The sequence below is a fragment of the Trichechus manatus genome, unplaced genomic scaffold, assembly GCF_000243295.1.
Source record: "Trichechus manatus latirostris isolate Lorelei unplaced genomic scaffold, TriManLat1.0 scaffold00205, whole genome shotgun sequence".
Classification (NCBI taxonomy): domain Eukaryota; kingdom Metazoa; phylum Chordata; class Mammalia; order Sirenia; family Trichechidae; genus Trichechus; species Trichechus manatus.
In genome coordinates this window covers 418,243-445,205 of record NW_004444141.1, presented here as the reverse complement: position 1 = coordinate 445,205, position 26,963 = coordinate 418,243, and the positions used below count along the sequence as shown (strand labels likewise).

The following is a 26,963-nucleotide window of genomic DNA, read 5'->3' as shown; positions in this document are numbered from 1 at the left end:
AGGAAAGTTGGTGATAGGGAACCCAAGGTTGAGTAAGAACAGTGTTGACATGTAGTGGGGTTGTTAACCATTGTCATAGGGCAACATGTGTACCAACTGTTTAACAAGAAACTATTTTGTTCTGTAAACCTTCATCGAAAGTAAGAATAGCAGCAAAACTGGAAGAATGTAATCGATGTCACTGAATTGTACATGTAGAAATTTTTGAAGTAGTGTATCTTTGGCTATGTATATTTTCACCAAAATAAAAAAAAAAAAAGGTCAAAAAGGGAGAGTTTTGACATGTCATAGGGTTGTTAACCAATGTCATAAAACAATACATGTACTGACTGATGAGAAACTATTTGCTCTGTAAACCTTCAACTAAAGTACAATAAAAATAAAATTAAAAAAATCAAAATGACAGCACTAAACTCATACCTATCAATACTACACAGAATGTAAATGGCTTAAATGCAACAGTGATGAGACAGAGAGTGGCAAATCGGATAAAAACAACCCACGATCCATCTATATGCTGTCTACAAGAGACACACCTTAGACAGAAAGACATAAACTAAAATCCAAAGGATGGAAAAAAATATATCACGCAAACAATAGCTAATAAAGAGTCGAAGTGGCAATATTAATCTCCGATAAAATAGACTTTAAAGTAAAATCCAGCATAAAGGATAAGGAAGGACACTATATAATGATTAAAGGGTCAACACACCAGGAGGACACAACCATAATAAATACATATGCACCCAATGGCAAGGTTCCAAAATACGTAAAAGAAAGTCTAGCAGCATTTAAAAGAGAAATAGTTCCACAATAATAGGAGACTTCAACACACCACTTTCAGTGAAGGATAGAACATCTAGAAAGAAACTCAATAAAGATGCAAAAGATCTAAATGCCACAATCAAGCAACTTGACCTCACAGACATATAGAGAACACTCCACCCAACAGCAGCAAAGTATACATTCTTTTCCAATGCACATGGAATATTCTCCAGAATAGACCACATTTTAGGCCACAAAGCAAGCCTTACCAAAATCCAAAACATCAAAATAATACAAAGCATCTTTTCTGATCATAATGCCATAAAAGTAGAAACCAATAACATAAATAGCAAGGAAAAAAAATCAAATACATAGAAACTGAACAAAGCCTTGCTTAAAAACTACTGGGTAATAGAAGAAATCAAGCATGGAATTAAAAAATTCATAGAATCAAATGAGAATTAAAATACATCTTACCAAAACCTTTGGGACACAGCAAAAGAAGTGCTTAGAGGTCAATTTACAGCAATAAACACACACATCAAAAAAGAAGAAAGGGCCGAAATCAAAACATTAATCCTACAGCTCCAACAAAGTGAAAGAGAGCAGCAAAAGAAGCTGTCAGGAACCAGAGGAACGGAAATAATAAATAGAGAAGCATTAAATGAAATACAGAATAGAAAAACAACTGAAAGAATCAACAAGACCAAAGTTGGTTCTTTGAAAAGATCAATCAACAAACCATTGGCCAAACAGACAAAAGAAAAACAGAAGAGGAAGCAAATAACCCAAATAAGAAATGAGACAGGTGATATCACAACAGACCCAACTGACATAAAAAGGATCATAACAGAATACTATGAGAAACTGTAGTCCAAAAAATTTGAAGACCTAGAGGAAACGGACAAATTTTTAGAAACAAACTAACTACCCAAACTCCCATAAATTGAAAAACTAAGTTGACCTATTACAAAAGAAGAGACTGAAGAGATAATAAAAAAAAAAACTCCTAACAACAACAAAAAGCCCTGGCCTGGAAGGCTTCACTGGAGAATTCTACCGAACTTGTAGAGAAGAGCTAACACCAATACTACCAAAGCTATTGCAGAGCATAGAAAAAGAAGAAATACTCCCAAACCCATTCTATGAAGTCAGCACAACCCTGCTACCAAAGCCAAGCAAAGACACCACAAAAAAAGAAAATTACAGACCAAAATCCCTCATCAACATAGATGTAAAAATTCTCAACAAAATTCTAGCCAATAGAATTTGATAGCATATCAAAAAAAATAAATAAATAATAATACATCATGACCAAGTGGGATTCATACCAGGTATGCAGGGATGGTTCAACATTAGAAAATCAATCAACATAATCCACCACAAAAATAAAACAAAAGAAAAGAAACACATGATCTTATAAGTTGACACAGAAAAGGTATTTGACAAAGTCCAACACACACTCCTGATAAAAACTCTCGGCAAAATTGGAATAGAAAGGAAATTCCTTGACATAGCAAAGGGCATTTATACAAAACCAACAGCTAATATCATTCTAAATGGAGAGACACTGAAAGTATTCCCCTTGAAAGAGAAATCAGAAAAGGATGCCCTTTATCACACCACTCTTATTCAACATTGTGCTGGAAGTCTTAGGGAGAGCAATAAGGCAAGAAAAAGAAATAAAGGGCATCCAAATTGGTAAGAGGGAGGTAAAACTATCCCTACTCACAGATGATATGATTGTATACACAGAAAACCCCAAGGAATCCACTTGAAAACCACTGGAACTAAAGGAAGGTTTCAGCAAAGTAGCAGGATATAAGATTAACATATAAACATCAGTTGGATTCCTCTACACCAACAAGGAGAACTTTGAAAAGGAAATCATCAAATCAATACCATTTACAATAGCCCCCAAGAAGATAAAGTACTTAGGAATAAATCTAACCGGGGACGTAAAAGACCTATACAAAGAAAACTATAAAACACTACTGCAAGAAACCAAAACAGACCTACATAAGTAGAAAAACATACCATGCTCATGGATAGGAAGACTCAACATTGTGAAAATGTCAATTCAACCCAAAGTAATCTAAGGATACAATGCAACCCCCATCCAAATTCTAACAGCGTTCTTTAACGAGATGGAGAAAGAAATCACCAACTTTACATGGAAAGGGAAGAGGCCTAGGATAAGAAAAGCATTACTGAAGAAGAACAAAGTGGGAGGCCTCATATTACCTGATTTTAGAACCTACTATACGGCCCTTGTGGCATTGTGGTCAAGAGCTCCGGCTGCTAACCAAAAGGTCGGCAGTTCAAATCCACCAGCATCTCCTTGGAAACTCTATGGAGCAGTTCTACTCTGTTCTATAGGGTCACTATGAGTCAGAATGGACTCGATGGCACACAACAACAATACAGCTATGGTAGTCAAACCTGTCTGATTCTGGTACAACAAGACACATAGATCAATGGAACAGAATCAAGAACCCAGACGTAAATTCATCCATCTAGGAGCAGCTGATATTTGACAAAGTATCAAAGTTCATTAAATGAGGAAAAGACAGTCTCTTTAACAAATGGTGCTGGCATAAGTGGATGTCCATCCTTAAAAAAATGAAACAAGATCCATACTTCACACCATAAATGAAAACTAACTCAAAATGGATAAAAGATCCAAATATAAAATCTAAAATGATAAAGGTCATAGAAGAAAAAATAGGGACAATGCTGGGGACCCTAATACATGGCATAAATAGTATATAAACCATAAATAACAATGAACAAACACCAGAAGAGAAACTAGATAGCTGGGAGCTCCTAAAAATTAAACACATATACTTATCAAAAGACTTCATAAAAAGTAAAAAGAGAACTTACAGACTAGGAAAAAATTTTTGGCTACAATATATCCGACAAGGGTCTAATCTCTAAAATCTACAAAAAATTTCGACATCTCAATAACAAAAAGACAAATAATCCAATTAAAAAATGGGCAAAGGATATGAACAAGACATTTCACCAAAGAAGACATTCCAGCGGCCAACAGACACATGAGGAAAAGCTCATGATCATTAGCCATTAGAGAAATGCAAATCAAAACTACAGTAAGATACCATCTCCCCTGAAAATACTGCCATGAATCCAAAAAACACAAAATAACAAATGATGAAGAGGTTGTGGAGAAGTTGGAACTGTTATGCACTGCTGGTGGGAATGTAAAATGGTACAACCACTTTGGAAAATGATACAGCAGTCCTTCCTTAAAAATCTAGAAATAGAAATACCATAAGACCCAGCAATCCCACTTGTAGGAATATACCCTAGAGAAATAAAAGCCATCACACAAATAGACACATGCACAACACATGCACACCCAGGTTCACTGCAGCACTATTCACAATAGCTAAAAAATGGAAACAACCTAAATGCCCATCAACAGATGAATGGATAAACAAATTATGGTACGTACACATGACAGAATACTATGCAACGATAAAGAACAATGATGAGTCTGCAAAACATCTCACAACATGGATGAATCTCTGTGTCATGGATTGAACTGTGTCCACCCACAATACCTGTCAACTTAGCTAGGCCATGATTCCCAGTATTGTGTGACTGTCCAAAATTTTTTCATCTGATGTGGCTATCCTATGTGTTATAAATCCTACCTCTATAATGTTAATGAGGCAGGATTAGAGGCAGTTATGTTAATGAGGCAGAACTCAATCTACAAGATTAGGTTGTGTCTTTTGAGATACAAAGAGAGAAGTGAGCAGAGAGATATGAGGACCTCATACTACCATGAAATGAGAGCCAGGAGAATAGCACATCCTTTGGAATCAGCATCCCTGTGCTGAGAAGCTCCTTGACCAGGGAAGATTGATGACAAGGACCTTCCCCCAGAGCCAACAGAGAGAGAAAGCCTTCCCCTGTAGCTGGCACCCTGAATTCTTAACTCCAGCCTCCTAGACTGTGAGAGAATAAATTTCTCTTTGTTAAAGCCATCAACTTGTGGAATTTCTGTTATAGCAGCACTAGATGACTAAAACAGAATTTGGTACCAGGAGTGGGGTGCTGTTCTGACAGATACCTAAAATGTGGAAGCAGTTTTGAAACTGTGAATGGATAGAGGCTGGAAGAGTTAAACTGCCTAATAGTAAAAGCCTATATTGTCTTGAAGAGACTGTTGGTGGAATTATGATGTCAAACACAATTCTGGTGAGGACTCAGAAGGAAGTGTGGAAAGCTGTTACACTGGAAACAGTGCAGATGGCAAGAAGTAGCAGCAGAACAAGAAGACCAGCATGAGACAGCGCTGGAGCCAAGCCACGGAGCGAGAGACCTGAGTGCCTTTTGTAGAAGGCTTCCTGGTGGAGTGGAGTGCCTCCAAACACTTATTAGTGGAGCTAGGCCCACCAACCCATGGAGCAAGAGATCTGAATGCCTTCTGGCCGAAGTTTACTGGTGGAGTGGGTGCCTCCAGGCACTTATTGGTGGAGCTAAAGAGCTCTGGAACACTTGCCCCAGCAGGGCAGACAAGCACAGTGAGGCCCGAGGGGCCGAGAGGCCAAGGAACCAGGAAGCAGAAGCGGAACAGACAAGGAACACTGGAAGCAAAGTTGCCTCAGTCTCAAAAGGTGGAGTCGCCATTCAGATGGACCAGGAGAATGGGGTCACCCAAAACCAAGGGAGCAGAGTTGCCATTCCAGGGGCCCTGGATGGAGGAGCTGAAGCCCAGTGCTGACAGGCCTCCAAGCAGAATCCAGAGAGTGTGGCCAATAGCTAGCGTCTGGAGGGCAGGGTCATTGTGTAAATGGTCTCAGAGAACAGAGGATTATTTTCAGGCCTTGAGGGGTAAGGCTGACTTGCTTGGTGCCTGTTATTCCTTCTTTCCCTCCAATTTCTCCCATTTGTAAAGGAAATGTCTAGCTTGTGCCTGTTCCACCATTGTACTTTGGAAGCAGATAACTTGTATTCTAGATTTCACAGATGAAGAGGAATTTTTGGATTTTGGACCTGGAGTTGAATTAAGACTTTTGCTATGATATGATCGGGTGAATATGTTTTACATGTGGCAAGGACATGAATTCTGGGGGGATATAGGGTGGAATGTCATGGATAGAATTGTGTCCTCCTAAAATATATGTCAAATTGGCTAGGCCATGATTTCCCATATTGTGTGGTTGTCCACCATTTTGTCGTCTGATGTGATTTTCCCACGTGTTGTAAATCCTACCTCTATGATGTTAATGAGGCAGGATTAGAGACAGTTATGTTAATGAAGCAGGTCTCAAGCTACAAGATTAGGTTGGGTCTTAAACTAATCTCTTTTGAGATATAAAACACAGAAGTGAGCAGAGAGACATGGGGACCTTCTACCACCAAGAAACAAGAGCCAGGAGAATAGCACATCCTTTTGACCCGGGGTCCCTGTGCTGAGAAGCTCTTTGACCAGGGACGACTGATGACAAGGACTTTCCCCCAGAGCCTACAGAGAGAAAGCCTTCCCCTGTAGCTGGCACCCTGAATTCTTACTTCTAGCCTCCTAGACTGTGACAGAATAAATTTCTCTTTGTTAAAGCCATCCACTTGTGGTATTTCTGTTACAGCAGCAATAGATGACTAAGACACTGAGTGAAATAGGTCAGTCATAAGAAGACAAATATTGTATGAGACCACTATTATAAGAACTCAAGAAAAAGTTTATACACAGAAAAAAACATTCTTTGATGGTTATGAGGGTGGGGAGGAAGAGGGAGGGGAAATCACTAACTAGATAGTAGACAATTGTCAACTTCAGTGAAGGTAAGGACAACACACCATATAGGGGAATTCAGTACAACTGGACCAAAGGCAAAGCATACAAGTTTCCTAGACACATCTAAACACTTTGAGGGATCAGTAGCTGGGGCTGGAAGCTGGTGACCACAGTCTCAGGGGACATCTAGATCATCTGGCATAACATAGTTCATAAAGAAAATGTTTTACATCTCACTTTGGTGAATAGCGTCTGGGGTCTTAAAAGGTTGCGAGCAGCCATACATCTACTGGTTCCATCCCATCTGCAGCAAAAGAGAATGAAGAAAACCAAAGATACAAGGAAAATATTAGCCAAAGGACCAAAGGACCACACGAAGTAGAGACTGCATCAGCCTGAGACCAGAAGAATGAGATGGTGCGCAGCTACCACCAACAACCCCTCTGACAGAGATCACAACAGAGAGTCCCATATAGAATGGAAGAAAAATGTAGAGAACACAAATTCATGAAAAAAGACCAGACTTACTGGTCTGATAGAGACTGGAGGAACCCCCAAGACTATGGCCTCTGGACACTCTGCTAACCCAGAACTGAAATCATTCTCAAAGCCCACTTTTCAGAGAAAGATTAGACAGGCCTATAAAACAAAAAATAACACACGTGAGGAACATGCTTCTTAGTTCAATCAAATAATTAGACCAAATGGGCAAGTCCTGTGCAAAAGCAAGACAAGAAGGCAGGTAGGGACAGGAACTGGACAAATGGACACAGGGAACCCAGGTTGGAAAGGGGGAGCATGCTGTCACATTGTAGGGATTGTAATCAGTGTCATGAAACAATATATGTATAAATTTTTGAATGAGAAATTACCTGGAGCTGTAAACTTGCATCAGAAGCACAATAAAATTTTTTAAAAAAGGAAGATTTTTAACAACTTCCACAGTCTGAAATTGATCAGACATGCAATCAAAATGCATTGATAATTACTGGTGATTGGAATGTGAAAGCTGGAAACAAAGAAGAAGGATCAGGAGTTAGAAAATATGGCTTTGGTGATAAAAACACCAGAAATCACATGATAGGATTCTGCAAGACCAAGGACTTCTTCATTGTAAATACCTTTTTTTAACATAAAATGCAACTATTCACAGGGACCTCACCAGATGGAATACACAGGAATCAAATCGACTACATCTGTGCCAAGAGACAATGGAGAAGCTCAATAACATCAGTCAGAAGAAGACCAGGGGCCAACTGCAGAACAGACCATCAACTGCTCATATGCAAGTTGAAGTTGAAGCTGAAGAAAATTAAAACAAGTCCATGAGAGTCAAATTTCACCAGAATTTAGAGACTATTTCAAGAATAGAGTTGACACATTGAATACTAATGACTGAAGACCAGAAGAGTTGTGGGATAACACCAAGGACATCCCACATAAAGAAAGCAAAAGGTCGTTAAAAAGACAGGAAAGAAAAGACCAAAATGGATGTCAGAACCGACTCTAAAATTTGCTCTTGAATATAGAGTAGCTAAAGCAAAAGGAAGAGATGATGAGGTAAAAGAGCTGAACAGAAGATTTCAAACGGCAGCTAGACAACACAAAGTATTATAATGAGATGTGCAAACATCTGGTGTTAGAAAACCAAAAAAGAAGAACACACTCAGACTTTCTCAAGCTGAAAGAACTGAAGAAAAAATAAAAGCCTCAACTGGCAAGACTGAAGGATTCTATGGACAAAATATTGAACAATACAGGTAGCATCAAAAGAAGATGAAAGGAATACACAGAGTCACTGTACCAAAAAGAGTTGGTCAATGTTCAACCATCTCAGGAGGTAGCATATGATCAAGAACCGATGGTATTGAAGGAAGAAGTCCAAGCTGCACTGAAGGCAATGGTGAAAAACAAGGATCCACAAACTAATGGAATATCAACTGAGATGTTTTCAAACATGGTACTTGTTTGCAAATTCAGTTAGAGTTATTTATTGTGTACCCTTTAAACATTTTTATGCCTTTCCACAGTCTCCATTTCTCTTCTTGCCTTGGCACAAGCCTTGTCTTCTCAAAGATAAAAGACCCATCAATGGCTCCCTCCTACCCTTCAAATGTACTTACTTATATAAAGGGGGAAGTTCAATATCTTCATCAACATTATCGAGTCTGGAAAGTTGTTCTACTTTACTTTAATGACAACAAATACAAAAACACATCATTAGAGATTTGCCACATGGGACAGTAATGTGATCATTTTATTTGAACAACAAGAATTGCCTCAATCTAAACGATATAGCAAATATAGTACAGCTCATTAGAAACCTAAATTTTAGAAAGAATTTTAGAATCAGTGTCAGGAAAACTCTGTATTCCCATGGATACTCCCAAGACTGAATTTGGCAAATCTCAATCTCAATTAATCATTCTCTCTCTTTCTCTACCTCTTGCTCATTTTCGCTCTCTCTCTCTGTTCCCCCATCCCTGCTTGTATGTATTCATGACTCACCTTTCACTGGTGGCATCATCACAGATTAATGATGTCAATTTATTTTGATCAGTGCTAAACAATGAAAAATATAAATAGTGAGATGGCACATTACTTCACAGACTATCTTTTTTAGTTCATATTAGCTACAATTACTTCACAGTTTATGAACTCGTTAATTGTTTAAAAATTCACATGTAGAAAGTTATTTGAAACCTGCTATTTCATTTTTCCCTAGAAATAAGGCTTTGCATGTTTACATTGAAGATGTAAGGTCATTCCAGAAACCTTAATAAATAAAGATTATTAAAGTATAGCTCTTTACTAACTAATCTAATCCCTATGTGTAGCAGCATTTTCAGCTTAAATTTGCTTCAAATGCAACTTCAGTTTGTACATACACATCTCTCTTGCCCCTTCTAATTTCCTGCTTCTCAAGTCCCTCCAACACCTCCGTGTTCTTCACACTAACATGTATGTCTTTCCTACCTCTCATACAGGGTTCAAATAACTGCATGCCTAAACCAAGGTTTCTATCCAAAAGGAAGGTGAGTCTAGGTATTGAGACACCAGTCTCAGATGGTAGCAAAGCTCAGGACGATCAGGGACAGATCTAAGGTCTACAGGCTCCTTTCTTTTCTGTTGAGGGCTCCTCTCTTTCCTGACCACTGCTTCTAAATAGGATTTTCTCCTCTAGTATATGCTCATACAGAGACATTCTGATAGACTTCTAAGGTTTTGGCTGACAGTCATTAAGGGCCACAGAAAGATGAGGAGTCTCCCTCTCACGACCTCATTGTATGTGTCCCACCTACACCCAAAAGAGAAAGAAAATTACTTGCAGAAGTTTACAGTCAGCAGTCTTTAGAGAAACTGTCAAGGAAACTGTATTGCCCTGGATGCTCCCATGACTGGATTTCTCATTTCTCAATCTCTCTCTCCCTCTCTCTCTACATTTATACCTTACCTGGTATTGGTGGCCCCATAACAGATTACAGATGTCAATTCATTCGAGTCCGTGCTAAAAAATTTTAAATGTACAGATTTAAGTACAATTTTTTACTACTAAACCTAATTGCATATACAGTAGCATTCAGAAGCAAAATTTACTTTAAAATTCTACTTTACTCTGTAGGTTCCCATGCTTCCTGCAGATCTAGATTTCTGCTTTTCAAGTCCCTCCAACACCTCCTTACTCTTCTTGTAACATGGATTCTGTCCTGTCCCTCAGATAAAGTTCAAATAACTGCATGCCTGAGACAGGGACTCGATCCAATATGAGGGTGGGTCTAGATATTGGGATCCTAGCTTTACAAGGTGGCAGAGCTCTGGATGGTCATGGACAGATCTACGCTTCTTTCTTTTCTACTGAGGCCTCCTTCTTTCCTATCCACTGCTATCATCCTCTTGGTTTTCAAACAGGACTTCTCTCCTCCCTTGGAACACGATGGTACAGTTCATACACAAGCATCCTGATGATCTTCTAAGGATTTTGGCTGTTATCAATTAATGGTTACAAACAGACTAGGAGTTAGAAGTCTCCCTCTTATGAAACATTCCTCTTTTTTTCTATTGAGATCCAAAGAGAAAGAAAGTCACAAACAGATGCTTACAGAAACAAGGAGAGAGTGTCAAAAAAACTCTGTATTGCTCCCAATACTCTTCCCCACTCATATCAATCAAGTCCACTCACCCCATGTTGTCATTTATGCCAGAGGATGCAGAAGAGACTGTTAAAACATCCTGAACTCTGCAAAGAGTAAAAGTCACACAGAAGAGAATAAAGTCAGACATTCGAGAAGTAAAATTCTGAGGAGACATTGCAGGAAATGAAGAAACAACTTCAGGGTACAGAAGTGGGACCCTCAGGCATCCTGGTATACATGTGTGTTTGTGTGTGTCTAATGCAAAGAGAAGGAAGGAGGTGAGGAAGAAGCAGCACTGATGATTAAGTCTCTTTCCTTCCTGTCCATTTTCTACACCATTCTGGCCACTCTGGAATAAACTTGGGAAATGAGAGAGACATGAGAATGTAGATGTGGAGAGGTGGATCCGGTAATAGCTGATAAAGGGATACAGAGAAAAGAAAGAAAACAAAGGAACAGAGAGAATTCCAATGGAAAGGATGAGTCCTTCATAGCCATTTGGTGGAGAACAAACAAGTACAGGAAGGTCAGGGATGGCATGAATTATTTGTATTAAATTTCCTAAACTGAAAGTAAAGCACATGCTCAGATTGACTTTTTTTTTTCCCTCCCTTTTCTCAGAGTTCATTTTCAAAAAGATATCTGGCCATATTACCGAAAATCATGACTCCCCTCCACCCACACCACTGGCCTGGATAATTTACTTTACCTCTCTAAAGAATAATATCTGCATCTATAAAATGAGAAAGAGGAGCCTTAGGGGTGCAGTAGTTAAGGTGCTCAGCTGCTAACCAGAAGGTCGGCGGTTCAAACCCGTCAGCCGCTCCACAGGAGAAAGATATGGCAGTCTGCTTCTGTAAAGATTTACAGCCTTGGAAACCCTATGGGACAGTTCTATAGGGTAGACTCAACAGCAATGAGTATAGAAGGAGACACATGTCAAAAGCACTGTCAACTTTATATAATCATGATGGACACTCATCCTTTCACAAATATTATTGACTTTTAGATAGCCTGCCCTTTTCATGAAACATTTTGCCATAAAAGTCAGTATGTGACAACAGTATAAACTGATATCTATTTTTTAATTCAAATACATTTAAAGTTACTCATCAAAGTAATACACTTCTATGGTTTTCTGGGCAATCTTGAGTTCCTGTCAAGATGACAAACAATACTCTAAGAGGCATCCTCTTCCCAAAACTAAAGAAGTTGAACAGAAGTATGGGTTCCAAGGAATAACATCGCCAACAAACCCTGGGAGACACCAGAGGACTGAAGGCTGTCCCTTTAGTGGTGGACAGCCTGGGAAAGAGGGTGACCTGGGCAGCCTTGACAGGCTCAGAGGAAGGGAAGCTTTCAAGTTCTGTTTTGCCTTTCTCCTGAGTTGCTGGGGACAACCACTGACTTTCTCAGTAGAAACTGGTAGCAATTACCCAGGTACCGCCTGCAGTAAAATTAGGGTAGCACTAGGCTAGCTGATGGAAACAGGGAGAGCTGAAGAGCAGTGTGTGGGCCAACAGTACTCCACTCCCTCCAGCTCCAGAGTATCGGGTGTCAACTTAGGGAGACTGCCTCCTCCAATGCTGCTTCACTAACAGTTTAAAGGTGACATACCCTGACCAGAGGGGTTGCCTGGTCACAGTGCTTGTGGTTTCTGAGGCTCTCTGTCCTGGGACTTATCTTTAATTTACTGAGAAACACTTAGTTTAGGCCCTAGCCTTCAACGCTAGTGACTATATAATTCATCATCCAAATCAGAACACATCTGAAAATGAAAGAGGACACTGTTAATAATTATGCCAAGAAAATAGCCACATACTAAGATTGTCTCATTCAAACCTTCAGCCTTTCCCCAATACAAGTTACCAGACTGAGTAGACAATAGCCACAAGGAATGTGAGCGCACAGCCAACATGATTAGATGCACCTGAGGAGTGCAATTACTAAAAAAGAAATACAGCAAACCAAACAACATACTCCATCTGAAGCAGAACTATTAGACGAGACTGGCTAAGATTTTAAAATAAGCATGAGAAATACACTTAAGAATATACAGGCACCCCAGACACCCTGCTAACTCAAAACTGAAGCCACTCCCGAAGCTCACTTTTCAGCCAAAGATTAAATAGGCCTGTAAAACCAACAATAACACACGTGACGAACGTGCTTCTTAGTTCAATCAACTATATGAGACCAAAGGGGCAACACCTGCCCAAAGGCAAGATGAGAAGGCAGGAAGGAAGAGGAAAACTGAATGAATAGACATGGGGAACCCGGGGTGGAAAAGGGGAGAGTACTGTCACATTTTGGGGATTGCAACCAATGTCACAAAACAATTTGTGCATAAAGTTTTGAATGATAAACTAATCTGCACTGTAAACTTTCACATAAAGCATAATAAAATTTAAAAAAAGAACATACAGGAAGATGTTAGTTACATGAAATAAGAATAAGAAATTATCAAAAATATCAAGAGTAAATCTTAGGTAAAAAATTGTAGTTGTTGAAATAAAGAATCTATTCATCAGATAAATAGTTAGGGTACATGTGAAAAGATAGTGAGTTGAAAGATCAGACTGAGAAACCCCCAGAAAATACCAGGAAAGAATAAAGAGATAGAACATATAAAAGAAAAGCCAACTGACATAGAGAATAAAAACTGATACCTCACATCTGGATTATAGATACCTAAGAAGAAATGAAAAAAGAAAATGGAGAAGAGGAAATATTTGAAACAATAGTAAATTAAAGAAAGAATATCATGGAAGTGATGTTTCATCTAACAAATACTTAAGTGGTGTTTACTAAGTGCCAGGCATTGTCCTAAATCCTTCACAAATATTACTTCAATTGGTCTCATTACACCCCTTGAGACAGTTACTATTATTATCATCCCTATTTCAAGAATGAGGAGACTGAAGCACAGGTTAAGTACCTTGCCCAGGGTCACAGTCTCTAAGTTGCTGAACTGGGATTTGAACCAGTCTGCACTCAACCACTGTGCCTGTCTTTGACTTATTAGCCTTCATTTTCTCTTAAATTAAATTTTTAGGTACTGTTGCAAAATGCTAATGAAGCAAGGAAAAAAAAATTCACAACCTACGTCCAAGATCAGCCATTTTCTTAGCTCAAAGTGCAAGTAATTAATAGGCAGGTATAAATTGGAAGTTTAATGTTTACTCTTTAGACAGATCCTGAGCTGTCTTTCTAACTAGAATAATAAAATTTTCCATAGTTCGAGTAAACTGTTTCAAAATCCTTAGAGCTTTTAGCAGTTTATAAATATGTATATACATAAACGTATACATATATAAAACCAGACTCTGACTCATGGAAACACCCTTTGTGTTGTATTAAAGTGGAACTGTGCTTCATAGGGTTTTCAATAGCTGATTTTTCAAAAGTACATCGCCAGGTCTTTCTTCCACGGTGCCTCTGGGTGGACTCGAACCTCCAACCTTTCGGTTAGCAGCAAGCACATTAACTGTTTGCACCACCACACAAGGAAAAATAAGAGAACGCAAACCTCACTAAACTCTTAGAAGAGGTTGATCTATTGAAGTGGCCAAAAAAGGAAAGTAGGAATTTCCCTCATCTCCCTGGTAAGAATCTGAGCCCTAGTGGCGCAGTGGTTAAGAGTGCAGCTGCTAACCAAAAGGTTAGAATCCACCAGGGGCTCCTTGGAAATCCTATGTGGCAGTTCTACTCTGTCCTATAGGGGTCGCTACGAGTTGGAATTGACTTGACAGCAATGCGTTGTTTTGTTTGTTGCTATAGTAAGAGATAGAATGACTACAGTATATATATGCTTTACTTCTAACAAATGATAAGCTCCAGTATATAAAATTAAAAAGTTAGCAGTTATGTGCCTTTTGTCAATTGGACATCATCTAAAATTTCATTGCCCCAGAGAGCCCTTTCCTGACGCTCAACCAGAAGCAGGCCTCACTCACTCCTCATGACACCAACCTATCTGAACTTTATCACAAACTTCTCACTAACTGCTATGTTTATATTTACTACTTTGTTTTCTGTCTCCCATGCTTCTTCAGCCTGAATGTGCACTTCAAGAGAACAAGAACTTATTCTCTGTGTTTTAATTCTGTATCATTAGCACCTATATCAATGCCAGGCACATAATAAAAAAAAACCAAAGCCATTGCCGTCAAGTCGATTACGACTTATAGCAACCCTATAGGGAACTGCCCCATAGAATTTCCAAGGAGCGGTTGATGGATTCGAACTGCCGACCTTTTGGTTAGCAGCTGAGCTCTTGAGCACTGTGCCACCAGGGCTCCAGGCACATAATAGGTGCTCTATATATTTTTGCTAAATGAATTAATAATTAATTTTCTAATAAGATTCATTAAACATTTCCTTTAAAATAAATTGCGCCTAAATCACATTTCAAATATTAATTTATTTACAATTAAATTATTGACATTTTAGAAACACTTCAATGGGACATAATAAGATATATCTGTAGGGTTCTTAGATTGGAGATGACACTAAAAAAGGACACAGATGTGTCCAAATAAGAAAAACCAGTTATTCTACAGGATATTCTAAATTAGAAAACCATCTGTCACTGCACAATTTTCCCCCAGACTTGTTTTAATTTTTTCTATTGATACTGCGGGAGTCAAAACTTCTAGGTAGGTAAAATGAAACCTAGTAGAACCAGAGAACTTTGTCTCCTTGCTGTAATATCTAATTTCTAAGTAAGTTACCTGAGAATCATCTGGTTGTAAAAGGTCGACTAATTCCTTACTTGGAAACCTTTTACTTCATAAGCAATATAAAATATACTATCCCTTCACAAAAATGTCATGATCACCATCAGTAGGAAAGAAAAACCTATACTGCTACATCACTCTCAGTCCACAAGTCAGAAGATGTCACACTCTGAAACAGAGACTGATGAAAATCAACACAAAATTAATTAGGACAGTCATCTGTACAAGTACCTGACTACACATGATCTCAAATGAGTGGTGGATGGGACCGAAGTGCTGTTCTTATCTTCCTAAGGGACCAGCAAGGAGGCGAAAAACAATGTCAGATCAACTATGATCTAATTAAAGGTAACACAGGTTCTAATGTTATAAAAGCGAGTGGAGGCAGGCCTATATGGAGTAAGGAAAGAACTCCCAAAGATTCCATGTTGGCCAGAATACCATGAGCTCTAACCAGGCTGACTTATGTTTTCCAGACTACTTGAGAGGTGAAGCCCAACAGGAAAGAGGGGTACAGATGATCCCTGAGATCACTCACTGCCTTTATCCTGACTATCCTCATGAACAAGCCTTAGTGTGGTTTTCTAAGAAGATATTTATTCTGAGAAGAGAATGTCTCCATCAACCATTATGAGTGAGCATTCTGTCCCCTTCCAATTATATATAAGATTTAAATTAATAAACTGGGATTCTAATGTGTCCATTGGTCTCCAGAATTTGGTTAATATATGTTAACCTGCTGGAAAACGTGAACAGGTAAAGCTGACCAGCGGACAACCAATCCACAGTGCCCATCAAGATGTAATTCTGGGAAGCAGACTGGTGTCGTCAGTCAACTAGCCTGCATCTTTTCCTCTCTACTATATCTCAGCGACAATACAGATATGAACCTTGAAAGAGCTGTGTTATATTTAATAGAGAAGTTACTTGATCTGAAAGCAGTATTCAAATCCCTCATCTTTTCTAAAACAATGACATGAAATTATCTGCTATCATCTTGAATGAAAGATTTTATACCATCTTAAGACCTTACCATTTAAGTTGACTTTAGAAACAGTTGTATGACTAGTCAAAATGCTAAGAAAATGAATGCTGAAATTTTAGAATGAATAGACAGTTTAATCCCATAGCTTTTTGTTAACTGAATCATATCTTTCACATCTCAAAAGGATATAAAATTGGTTTTAGACACTGTTTTAAGTCTTCTTGGTGATAGTGGAAAGGGTTGAAGATTCCATTTTTTTTTTCATGATTGTTATATATATGGTTTTTAAGCATTTTTTAGCACTGAAAACTTTTCTTCAAGTGAACTTTTAGACATTATGTTGTTGTTCTTAGGTGCCGTCGAGTCAGTTCCTACTCATAGCCACCCTATGTGCAACAGAACGAAACACTGCCGGTTCTATGCCATCCTCACAACTGTTGCTATGCTTGAGCCCAATGTTGCAGCCACTATGTCAATCCACCTCATTGAGGGACTTGCTCTTTTTTGCTGACCCTCCACTTTACCAAGCATGATGTCCTTCTCCAGTGACTGATCCCTTCTGATAACATGTCCAAAATATGTGAGACATAGTCTCGCCATCCTTGCTTCTAAGGAGCATTCTGGCTGTACTTCTTCCAAGACAGATTTGTTTGTTCTTTTGGCAGTCCATGGTATATTCAATATTCTTTGCCAACACAATTCAAAGGCATCAATTCTTCTCTGGTCTTCCTTGTTCATTGTCTAGCTTTTACATTTAGACATTATATATGCCTATAAATTTCAAATCTGCAAGTGATGAATAGGTAAATTTCACAGGAAATGCTTTTTTACACAACAAATCTCAAATGAACACACTAGTAATTGTTCTAGTGGCATCCTTGGGTCATATTAAATATATCATTGGCAGCATTTCCCAAAGTGTATATAATGGAATACTAGTTTGTGGAGATATTGATAGGCATCAACATCAATAATAGGACTTATGTGCCAGGTGCTATTCTAAATGCCTTACATATAATAATTCATTTACTCCTATAAGGTATATATTATTATTCCTTTTTATAGATGACAGAAATGAGTCACAGAGAGGGTGAATAATTTGCCTATCAACACCAGCCTGGAAGAAGTAGGGCTGAGATAGGAATGACCTCTGACTCAAGAATCCATGCTCTTAGCCACTACACTTAACCTAACTTTCCAAATGTTGAAGTAAATTTGAGAAATTATTGGTTGCACACATTTGTTCGCTGTGGGACTTGAATGCTGATAAGCACCATGATTCTGAGAGGACTGGGGTATTCAGAGGTTCCTGAACTTATTTGACCACCAAAAAACCAAACCCATTGCTGTCAAGTCGATTCCAACTCACAGTGACCCCATAGGACAGAGTAGAACTGCCCCATAGGGTTTCCAAGGAGCGCCTGGTGGATTTGAACTGCTGACCTTTCGGTTAGCGGCCATAGCTCTTAACCACTACGCCACCAAGGTTTCCTATTTGACCACAGAAACTCCTAATTAGAGAAGAAATGTGCACAGAACACATTTTGGAAACACTGTATTAAAAAAAATATTTAACTCTTTAATTAAAAGTCTCCCTCACAAATCAGTTTTGGGCTCTATCAACAGTTTAAAACTCTAAGCAAAAATAGACATTAATATGTCATTCTTCCCACTTGTTTGGAAAAAAGACTAGAGTTTGTATCTTTAAATCCCTCTTGCCAGGGCTGAGGAGCCATGAAAGTGCCTTCCTAATTCTAGGTGAGTGTCCTGACATTCTTGAAGAATGGTTCATGGAGGTTCCTTCAGGCCTTAGGAGGGGAAAGCTTATCTTTCATAAAAGAAAGACATCTATAGGTATTAGCTGCTTCTCAAAAGGGAAGACCAACAGGGTTGACTGTTTAGAATAAACTGATAAATCACATTAGGGAAAATGTTTGGACCACCAAAAAGGAAAGAATTTTGAGTTTTTTACATAGGCAGGCATACTGAATGACTATTTTCCAGATGGCTTCTACTGAAGAAGAGAACTATCAGATACTCAGTTTACTCATCAGATCCAGATGACAGGCCACACCTGCTAAGGAAGTTGCCAGGGTACCAATCTATAAATGCGGCACAAGACATCACTAGATGTTACCTGAATTCCTTTCAGGGAGAGTGTTGTATAAAGCCTGAAACAATAACTCTATAAACTTCTTAGGGAAAGAAATTGTGACTTCCCCATGGGGCATAAATAAGTAGGTAGCTAAACTACCTTCTAAAGAAGCTGGGTACTACATACTGATCTAACTAATTTGGTTGTACATACTGCTTAGGTGCTTTTTGGAAGAGTAGCCACGTATTATCATGCTACAGGTTATGATGACAGGCAGTCTCAGACCAATCTGCCACACATACAGATGCTCATCAAATAAACATTTAGTATCAAGAAAAGTTCATATAACCTGTACTGTAAACTCTCTGCCCTTTTAGGCACTCCAAGTATCACTGTACATGAAAGGTTCATTCCCTGCAGATACACCAACATTCCAGAGGCTGAGATTCTTGTAAACCAGTGTTTGGAGCCAGGACCATATAGGGACTAAGCCTCAGGTGTCATCCCTAAGGGTACATACTATAGACCTCACACATTAGATTCTTATATATCCTGTTTATACAAAGGTGGCACTGTCTCTAAAATATTTTAGGCAGTTCACACACATATCTTGAATTTTAATGCAATTCTAACATCCAACTTGCTAGTTTATAAGCCATTAATCTCACTAATGGAGTCCCTGGGTGGTGCAAATGGTTAACGTGCTCCGCTGCTAACTGAAAGGTTGGAAGTAAGTTCAAGCCCACCCAGAGGTGCCTTGGAAAAAAGCCTTGGTGATGTACTTTTGAAAGATCATAGCCACTGCAAACCCTATGGGGCACAGTTCTATTCTGCCACTCATGGGGTTGCCATGAGTTGGAGTTGACTCCGTGGCAACTGTTTTTTATTTTTTTAATCTCACTAATAATCCATTTATGACCTTCACTGTGGTAACTAATGATGCTTCAGGCGTTTATCAAGATGGGACAACTAAAGCCCTTGTAGTGGCCACCTCTGGAGAGTAGTTTCCTAGAAGGAATCCTCCATTAGGGCTACCAGCTGCAGCTGAAGGATAAGCTTAAAGAAACCAGCACGTACATGTTCTCATACTGCTAAACCGAAGATTTTTAAGGAAAGTACAGGCACAGAACAAGGTCTTTGAGTTTGCCAAGCACATGCATAAATTCATTTGCATACAGCTCACATTTCTTAGGAAAGAAGGTACACATGTATTCCCTATTCCATTAACCAAGGCTGAGAATTATGTTTAAAATTCAGTATATTTGAGTCATATCACTTACTTACTACTTCGGTGACATAAAAAACAGAGACAAAAAGGGTTCTTCTTTAACTTCTGCATGGTGTTGTCTTGTGGTTGAATTTAATCTACAACTACTCTAAAAAAAAGGAAAAACATATATGAATTTTACATTCAGTGTGTTTAAAACACACATGGTATCCTCTAAATAAAAAGAAAGTCACCCATAAAACTTACTAGGTATGGATCTGTATTTCTAAAGCCTTGAATCCACAAACTTACAAAATCTACAATATTGTGCAATTTTATCAACCCTGTGAAACATGTATTCTGTATTCACCCTTGTTATTTAGCTCAAAAAATAGAGAAAAAAAATTGAATGTTCAACAAAATTTAAATTTAGCTCAAGAACACTTGAAAGATGACCTGTTTCCTACAAAGGACCCAAAAAGTGAAACAAAACACATTTCACATCAATTTTACATCATTATAGTGATTAATAATGATTTTGTCCTGGAATAAAACACAGGAGTGGGAGAACAAACAGTTGTGCGCCTCAACATCTCACAGAGCCACGTAGGAAAACTGGAAGTCACTGGAGAATAAAAAGGCATTGCAAAGTACATTGCGAAGTTAATAAGTAATAACATGATATCTATTCTGAGGCAGCCAGATATCAGCCATAAACCCCCTAAACTCTTGGAAGGAGAAAAAAATGAAAACAAATAGAAAAAACACTTTTGAAAAAAAGAAAAATAAATAAACCAATTTGGACGTAAGTGTTGCTACTGAGTTTTGGGTCTGGGGCACAACCACCAGTAAATCCCGTATCTTTAAGAAGTACCAGCTCACGAGCAGCAGGAGGAGGAGGCTCAAAACTCCGAGGCTACAGCTTCATGCTCCAGAGATGTGACCCGGCAAGCCAGGACGAAGGCAGAACCAGATATTGCTGGGGGGGGGGTCCCCCTCCCTGCAAACCCAGTCCGCGCCTACCTGAGGGCGGGGCTGCCTTAGCAGGTCCGGTTCGGGTCGGCTGGAAAGGGCCTGGGGGCGGAGGGGTGGGGAGGTGAGGATATGGGGACAGAGGGGCGGGGGAGGAGGCGGCGGGGCGAGGCGGAGGAGGCGGCGGGCCGATGGGGAGGAGGGTGACGAGGTGGCGGGGCGCAGTAGGTCTCGGATCTTGTGACTTCGTTTGTTTCCCTAAGTGGGAGCGAACTTCACTCAAGATCCTGGTAGCAGTTTCCTTGTCCTGCTGTTTTCAGGGTAATCGCGTTTCCTTTCTTTCATTCTTTTTTATTTTATTGTTCTAATTTCCCAAAACAAAGGCAGTGAAGCCGAACTTTCACCCTATTCCTGGCCAGCAAGAAAGTTACTGCTACTTTGGCTTTACATCCGCCTGTTTGTTCCAGTTCCCCAAGGCAAGGGAACTCCGAGAGGCCCCTGGAGAGGAGGAACGTCAATTAGTGGTCCCTGCAGCTGGGGACAGGGCAAACCTTCCGTCTAGGGCCCAAAGACCCCGTCCCCCAGCCGCGCGGGGGCTGCCGCTCTAAAACCGACATTACACTTTTCTACCCTCCAGGTCGCTAAGAGTCGGAATCGACTCGATGGCAACGGGTTTGGTTTAGGTATACTCTCTTGACGAGGGTGAGAAGATAATATTAGCCGACAAAGAGACCCCTTGCTCAGAGACCCCCACCCCTAGGTCTTTACCTGGCGCTTGAAACAAGGCAGTACTGCAATAAGAACTCCGTGTCCATGGCAACCCCGCGCAAAGGATTCCTGGTGGTCCTGATATCTCTGTCGAAATAGAATAGAATGAACTTGGTCCCAGACGACACAGACTTGAAAACAGACATGCCGTTCTCCTTAAAGATTGGTGGTGGTTGTGGGGGGAGGGGTTACCAAGGTAAAGGCCACAGATAATGACCTCACAGCAGACACAGTCTCACCTATTACTTTTTCTTTTTAATAGAATGGAGGTGATGCTTCTTACACTGTTTGATTCTGAACAAGGTTACTTTGATCTTTTCGCTTCTCCTATAGGTTGGAGACGGAATCAACTCGACGGCAACGGGTTTGGTTTATATATATATATATATATATATATATATATATATATATATATACACACACACATATATATAAGCACACATATATGAGACAGAGATTTATGTATATATATATACACACACACACATATGAGAGAATGACCAGAGAGCTGAATATTTTCTGTGCAATATTAAATTAAATTTGACTAATAGGCAAGGTCGATAGTCACAACTCAGGGAAAAAAAATTCATTTACTCAAGGCATCTTTTCCATAAGATTCGGAGGACGCAATCAAGTATTAGGGAAAAAAAGATGAAACATTTATTTAGTATTCCTGTAAAGCACTTTGCAAGATACAAAAATGAATAAAACATGACCATTGACTTCAGTGTCAGGCTGATGACATCAGGCCAGATGTGAGGACACAAAGAACAGTTTTTGGATGGTAGCTGCTTTTCTAAAGGGTGATAAGATGTTGAAGAATAAATAATGAGGAATTTGGGGCTGGTAGAATATTAAGGAATAAAACCAATTGATGTGGCACCTACAGAGTAGTTGCAGAGTTGTTTAAGAAGTTTTTACTGAGATTCTCCTTTATGATAGGTACAATGGGATGTGTGGCAGTCCTAAAGAAAAACCACTTATGAAAATTCCCAATTTTGCCTTCAACTGAGCACTTTGAGTTGGATGACCAAAGTTTCTTCTTGTACAATGCAACATGGTACAAATATTGTGCAATACAGCTTCTGGTGGTGGCCCCAAATCTCCATCTTCACATATATTGGAAACTTTGTTCACTTGTTACCAACATGCCCCCTTAGTGCATTCAAGTTATTTGTTAGCTGACAATGAACATGGGGCCTACAATTTAGAGCTTTATCATTGTTCTGGATAGTTACCTTTTGCTGCTTCTCCACCTGCTCTGTGTCTGGAGAGGCTGACGTTTATAACCTGTATCAGCAGTCTCCTTTGTTCTGTTGTCCCCAGTAGGGTTTAGCCAATGGTAGGTCTTGATAGGAGGTCAGAGAGCAAGAGAGAGTAAGGTCTGTATATTTCAACCTCATGCACTCTCTCAGCTACAGTTTGGCAGGGGACTATGTCAGATTTGTCCCTAAGTATTTCATAATTTTTGATGCTGTTGCAAATGGTACTGTTTTTTTAACAAATTCCAATATGTTCTGTTTTCATTTCCATTCAGGTCAAAATATCTAGTTGCCCTTTTGATTTCATCTTTGACCATGGATTACTTAGAATTGTTTTGTTTTCTTTCCAAATAGTTGGAGATTTCCCAGAGATCTTTTGTTACTGGTTTCTAATTTAATTCCCTGGTAGCCAGAGAACATAGTTTGTATGACTCGGATCCTTTTCAATTTATTGTGACTTATTTTAAGACCCAGAATGTGATCTATCTTGGTAAATGTTCCGTGTGCACTTGAAAAGTTTGTGAATTCTGCTGTTGTTCAATGGAGTGTTCTATAAATGTGAAAGATCTGTACACTGAAAACTATGAAATATTGCTGAGAGAAATTAAAGAGGACCTAAATAAATGGATACCTTGTTCAGGGGTCAAAAGACGCAATATTGTTAAGATGTCAGTTTTCCCTAAAATGATCTAATGATTCAAAATCCCAATAGTCTCTTATTGTAGAAATTATTGAGTTGATTCTAAAATTCATATGGAAATACAAAGGAACTGGAACAGAAAAAACAACTTTGAAAAAGAACAAAAGAAGAACTTAACACTCTCTGATTTGACAACTTATTACAAAGTACAGTAAACAAAACAGTGTGATATTGCTATAAACATGAATTAACAGGTCAATAAAAAAGAATAAGGAGTACAGAAATAACTCACACAAATATGTTTTTGTTGTGAAGTACTGTCAAGTCTGTTCTGACTCATAGCAACCCTACGCACAACAGAACAAAACACTGCCCAGTCCTGTGCCATCCTCGCAATTGTTGCTCTGTTTGACCCATTGTTGCAGCCATGGTGTCAATCCATTTCATTGAGGGTCTTCTTCTTTTTCGTTGACCCTTTACCAAGCACAATGTCCTTCTCCAGGGACTGGTCCCTCCTAATAACATGTTCAAAGTCCATAAGACAAAGTCTCTCCATCCTTGCTTCTGAAGAGCATTCTGGTTGTACTTCTTCCAAGACAGATTTGTTCATTCTTCTGGCAGTCCATAGGTATATTCAGTATTCTTCTCCAATACCATAATTAAAATGCATCAATTCTACAGTCTTATTCAATGTCTGGCTTTCGCATGCATATCAGGTGATTGAAAATATTATGGCTTAGATCAGGTGCCTCTTAGTTCTCAAAGTGACATCTTTGCTTTTTTAACACTTTAAAGAGGTCTTTTGGAGCAGATTTGCCCAATGCAATGCATCGTTTGATTTCTTGACTGCTGTTTCTACAGGTGTTGTGGCTCCAAGTAGAATGAAATCCTTGACAATTTCAATCTTTTCTCCATTTATCATGATGTTGCTTATTGGTCCAGTTGTGAGGATTTTTGTTCTATGTTGAGGTGTAATCCATTCTGAAAGCTGCAGTCTTTGATCTTGATCAGTAGATGCTTCAAATCCTCTTCACTTTCAGCAAGCATGATTATGTCATCTGCATATCGTAGTTTGTTAGTCTTCCTCCAATCCCGATGCCACATACTTCTTCATATAGTCCAGCTTCTTGGATTATTTGCTGAGCATATAGATTGAATAAGTATGATGAAAGGATACAATCCTGATACACACCTTTTCTGATTTTAAACCACGCAGTATGCCCTTGTTCTGTTCAAATAACTGCCTCTTGGTCTATGAACACATTCCACACGAGCACAGTTAAGTTCTCCGGAATTCCCGTTCTTTGCAATGTTATCCATAATTTGTTATGATCCACACAGTCAAACACCTTTGCATAGTCAATAAAACACAGGTAAACATCTTTCTGGTATTCCCTGCTTTCAGCCAAGATCCATCTGACATCAGCAGTGATATACCTTGTTCCACATCCTCTTCCGAATCCAGCTTGAATTTCTGGCAGTTCCCTGTTGATGTACTGCTACAACCACTTTTGAATGATCTTTAGCAAAATTTTACTTGCATGTGATATTAATGATATTGTTAGATAATTCCTGCATTCTGTTGGATTACCTTCTTTGGAATGGGCACAAATATGGATCTCTTTCAGTTGGTTGGCCAGGTAGTTGTCTTCCAAATTTCTTGGAATAGACAAGTGAGTGCTTCCAGCGTTGCATCTGTTTCTTGAAACATCTCAACTGGTATTCCGTCAATTCCTGAAGCCTTGTTTTTTGCCAATGCCTTCAGTACAGCTTGGACTTCTTCCTTCGATACCATCAGTTCTTGATCACATTCTACCTCCTTAAATGGTTGAACGTTGACCAATTATTTTTGGTACAGTGACTGTGTATTCCATTTATCTTTTTTTTTTTTTAAAGTAAAAAAAGTTTTATTTGGCATATATTCAAAAGGACAGAAGTGGGAAGTGGACAAGCATGCTGCCAGAGCCATGTCTGCCCGAGTCCAAGGAAGGTTACAGAATCATCAGTATATATCAACATCACAAAATGGGTAGAATCATTGAAAGTGCCACTTTTTCACTGATTGGCTAGAAATTTGTAATCTTACATTCTGAATCATCTTTCTTAACCATCATTTGTACGGGTTTCAGTTACGAAAGTCAAGAGGGTCTTCATTGGTCCAACAAATTCCTATTCACTGAATGTTAATAGAAAAAGACAAAAGGTGAGAAGTCCTTTGGGTTAGGTTTTATTGCCTTTTTGTGAAAACTTCCTTAAGGTAATTTCTGAGATTGTCCCATCTGTTGTCTTAGGGCCCAGATGATGTGTCTTTGTGAGCCTGTGAGGGCTCAGCTTCTGCTGGGTCACATCCTGTATGCTCAAGGAGAGGGAATAATAACTCCAGTATTATTTCCTAAATCAGTCCCTCCTTTTGATCGGAGATTGGAGATAACACATTGATGATCAATACCTGGACTTGGTTGAGCTCCTAGATGGCGGCCTTTGCAGGCTGTTTAAACTCATGGTGCTGATTTTCCACCAGATACCATCTGGTTCTTCACCAGGTTATTAAGTAAGAGCGATGTTCTCATCAATGGCATTGTTGGAGTGGGCAGACTCAATGTACATCAACATTTTAGCATGAGGCCTTCTTTTGCCTTTTAGGTGTGTAAGACAATAGAGGATGAATTTTATTATGCCTAATACTATCAGGATGTAGACTAAGAATATTCCTATCCCATGCAGTAGTGATCTAGCCCATGTACTTATTCCTGATGGTAACTAACCAAATAGATCTGGTGTTTGTAAGGGTATGACAATGTGTAATCAAGTACCTTGCTGTCTAATTCTATGTATATCTTGTCTACAGCACAGACTACACTTTCCTGGACTAATAAAAAAAATCTAAGGTTATTTTGTTATCTCATGTCACCTTGCCTTATGAGATCAGAGATCACTGTGTGCTTCTGTCTCATCTGTTATTTGTCCCATAGTGACGGACCAATTTTCTTAAAGATTTCACCAACTCAGATATATCATATGTAGGAATTAAAGCTACCAACCATACCCTGCGTGTTGGACCAATGAGTTTTCTTCTGACTTTCATTTTACAATTTTAACATTACCTTTTCAATATTTACTAGCATTGTTACTATGAATACTTAAAAGTAATCCTGAAGTTTCCAAAGTGTATTGTCTATGCCTTCCTCAGGAATCTAAACAAGAGATTGCCCACACAAATTCACTATCAGTTGGAAAGGGAAAGGAATCATCTAAATTAGAAACATATCTACACAGAAACATGTATCCATAAGAAGCACACAAAGTTTGTCTAGAAGAAGCAGAAAATATAGAAAAATTTACATGTGACTAGTTTTCATTAGAGAACAAATGATTAGCAAGATAATACAAGATGAACCTTTCCTGTAGGAGGTCTTCAGTTAGTCTGTTTAAAACATACAAAGTGTTCTTCCCAAGGGGAACCTGCCCCCTCCTTGGTTTACCTATTAACAGTCATGAGTCACTTTCTCAGAAGCAGAAATGGAACCAAAGACAAAACGGAGTCTGAGACATGAGGTCGATCTCTAAGAATCTGGTTTCTTTAAGATACATAATTTTCTGCATCGTAAGAGGGTGACAGTTTGATTA

General features: G+C 39.0%; 1 protein-coding gene across 1 annotated transcript in view; it reads right to left on the bottom strand.

Annotated features, from left to right (window-relative positions):
• The window catches only part of LOC101340255 (phosphatidylinositol 3,4,5-trisphosphate 3-phosphatase TPTE2-like), a 217,068-nt gene extending 195,488 nt beyond the window's left edge, over positions 1–21,580 (bottom strand). The window contains exon 1 of the mRNA XM_012558990.1: positions 21,435–21,580. Within this exon, the coding sequence (XP_012414444.1) occupies positions 21,435–21,580 (146 nt within the window). The remainder of the gene's footprint in view (positions 1–21,434) is intronic.
• Positions 21,581–26,963: the final 5,383 nt, after the last annotated feature.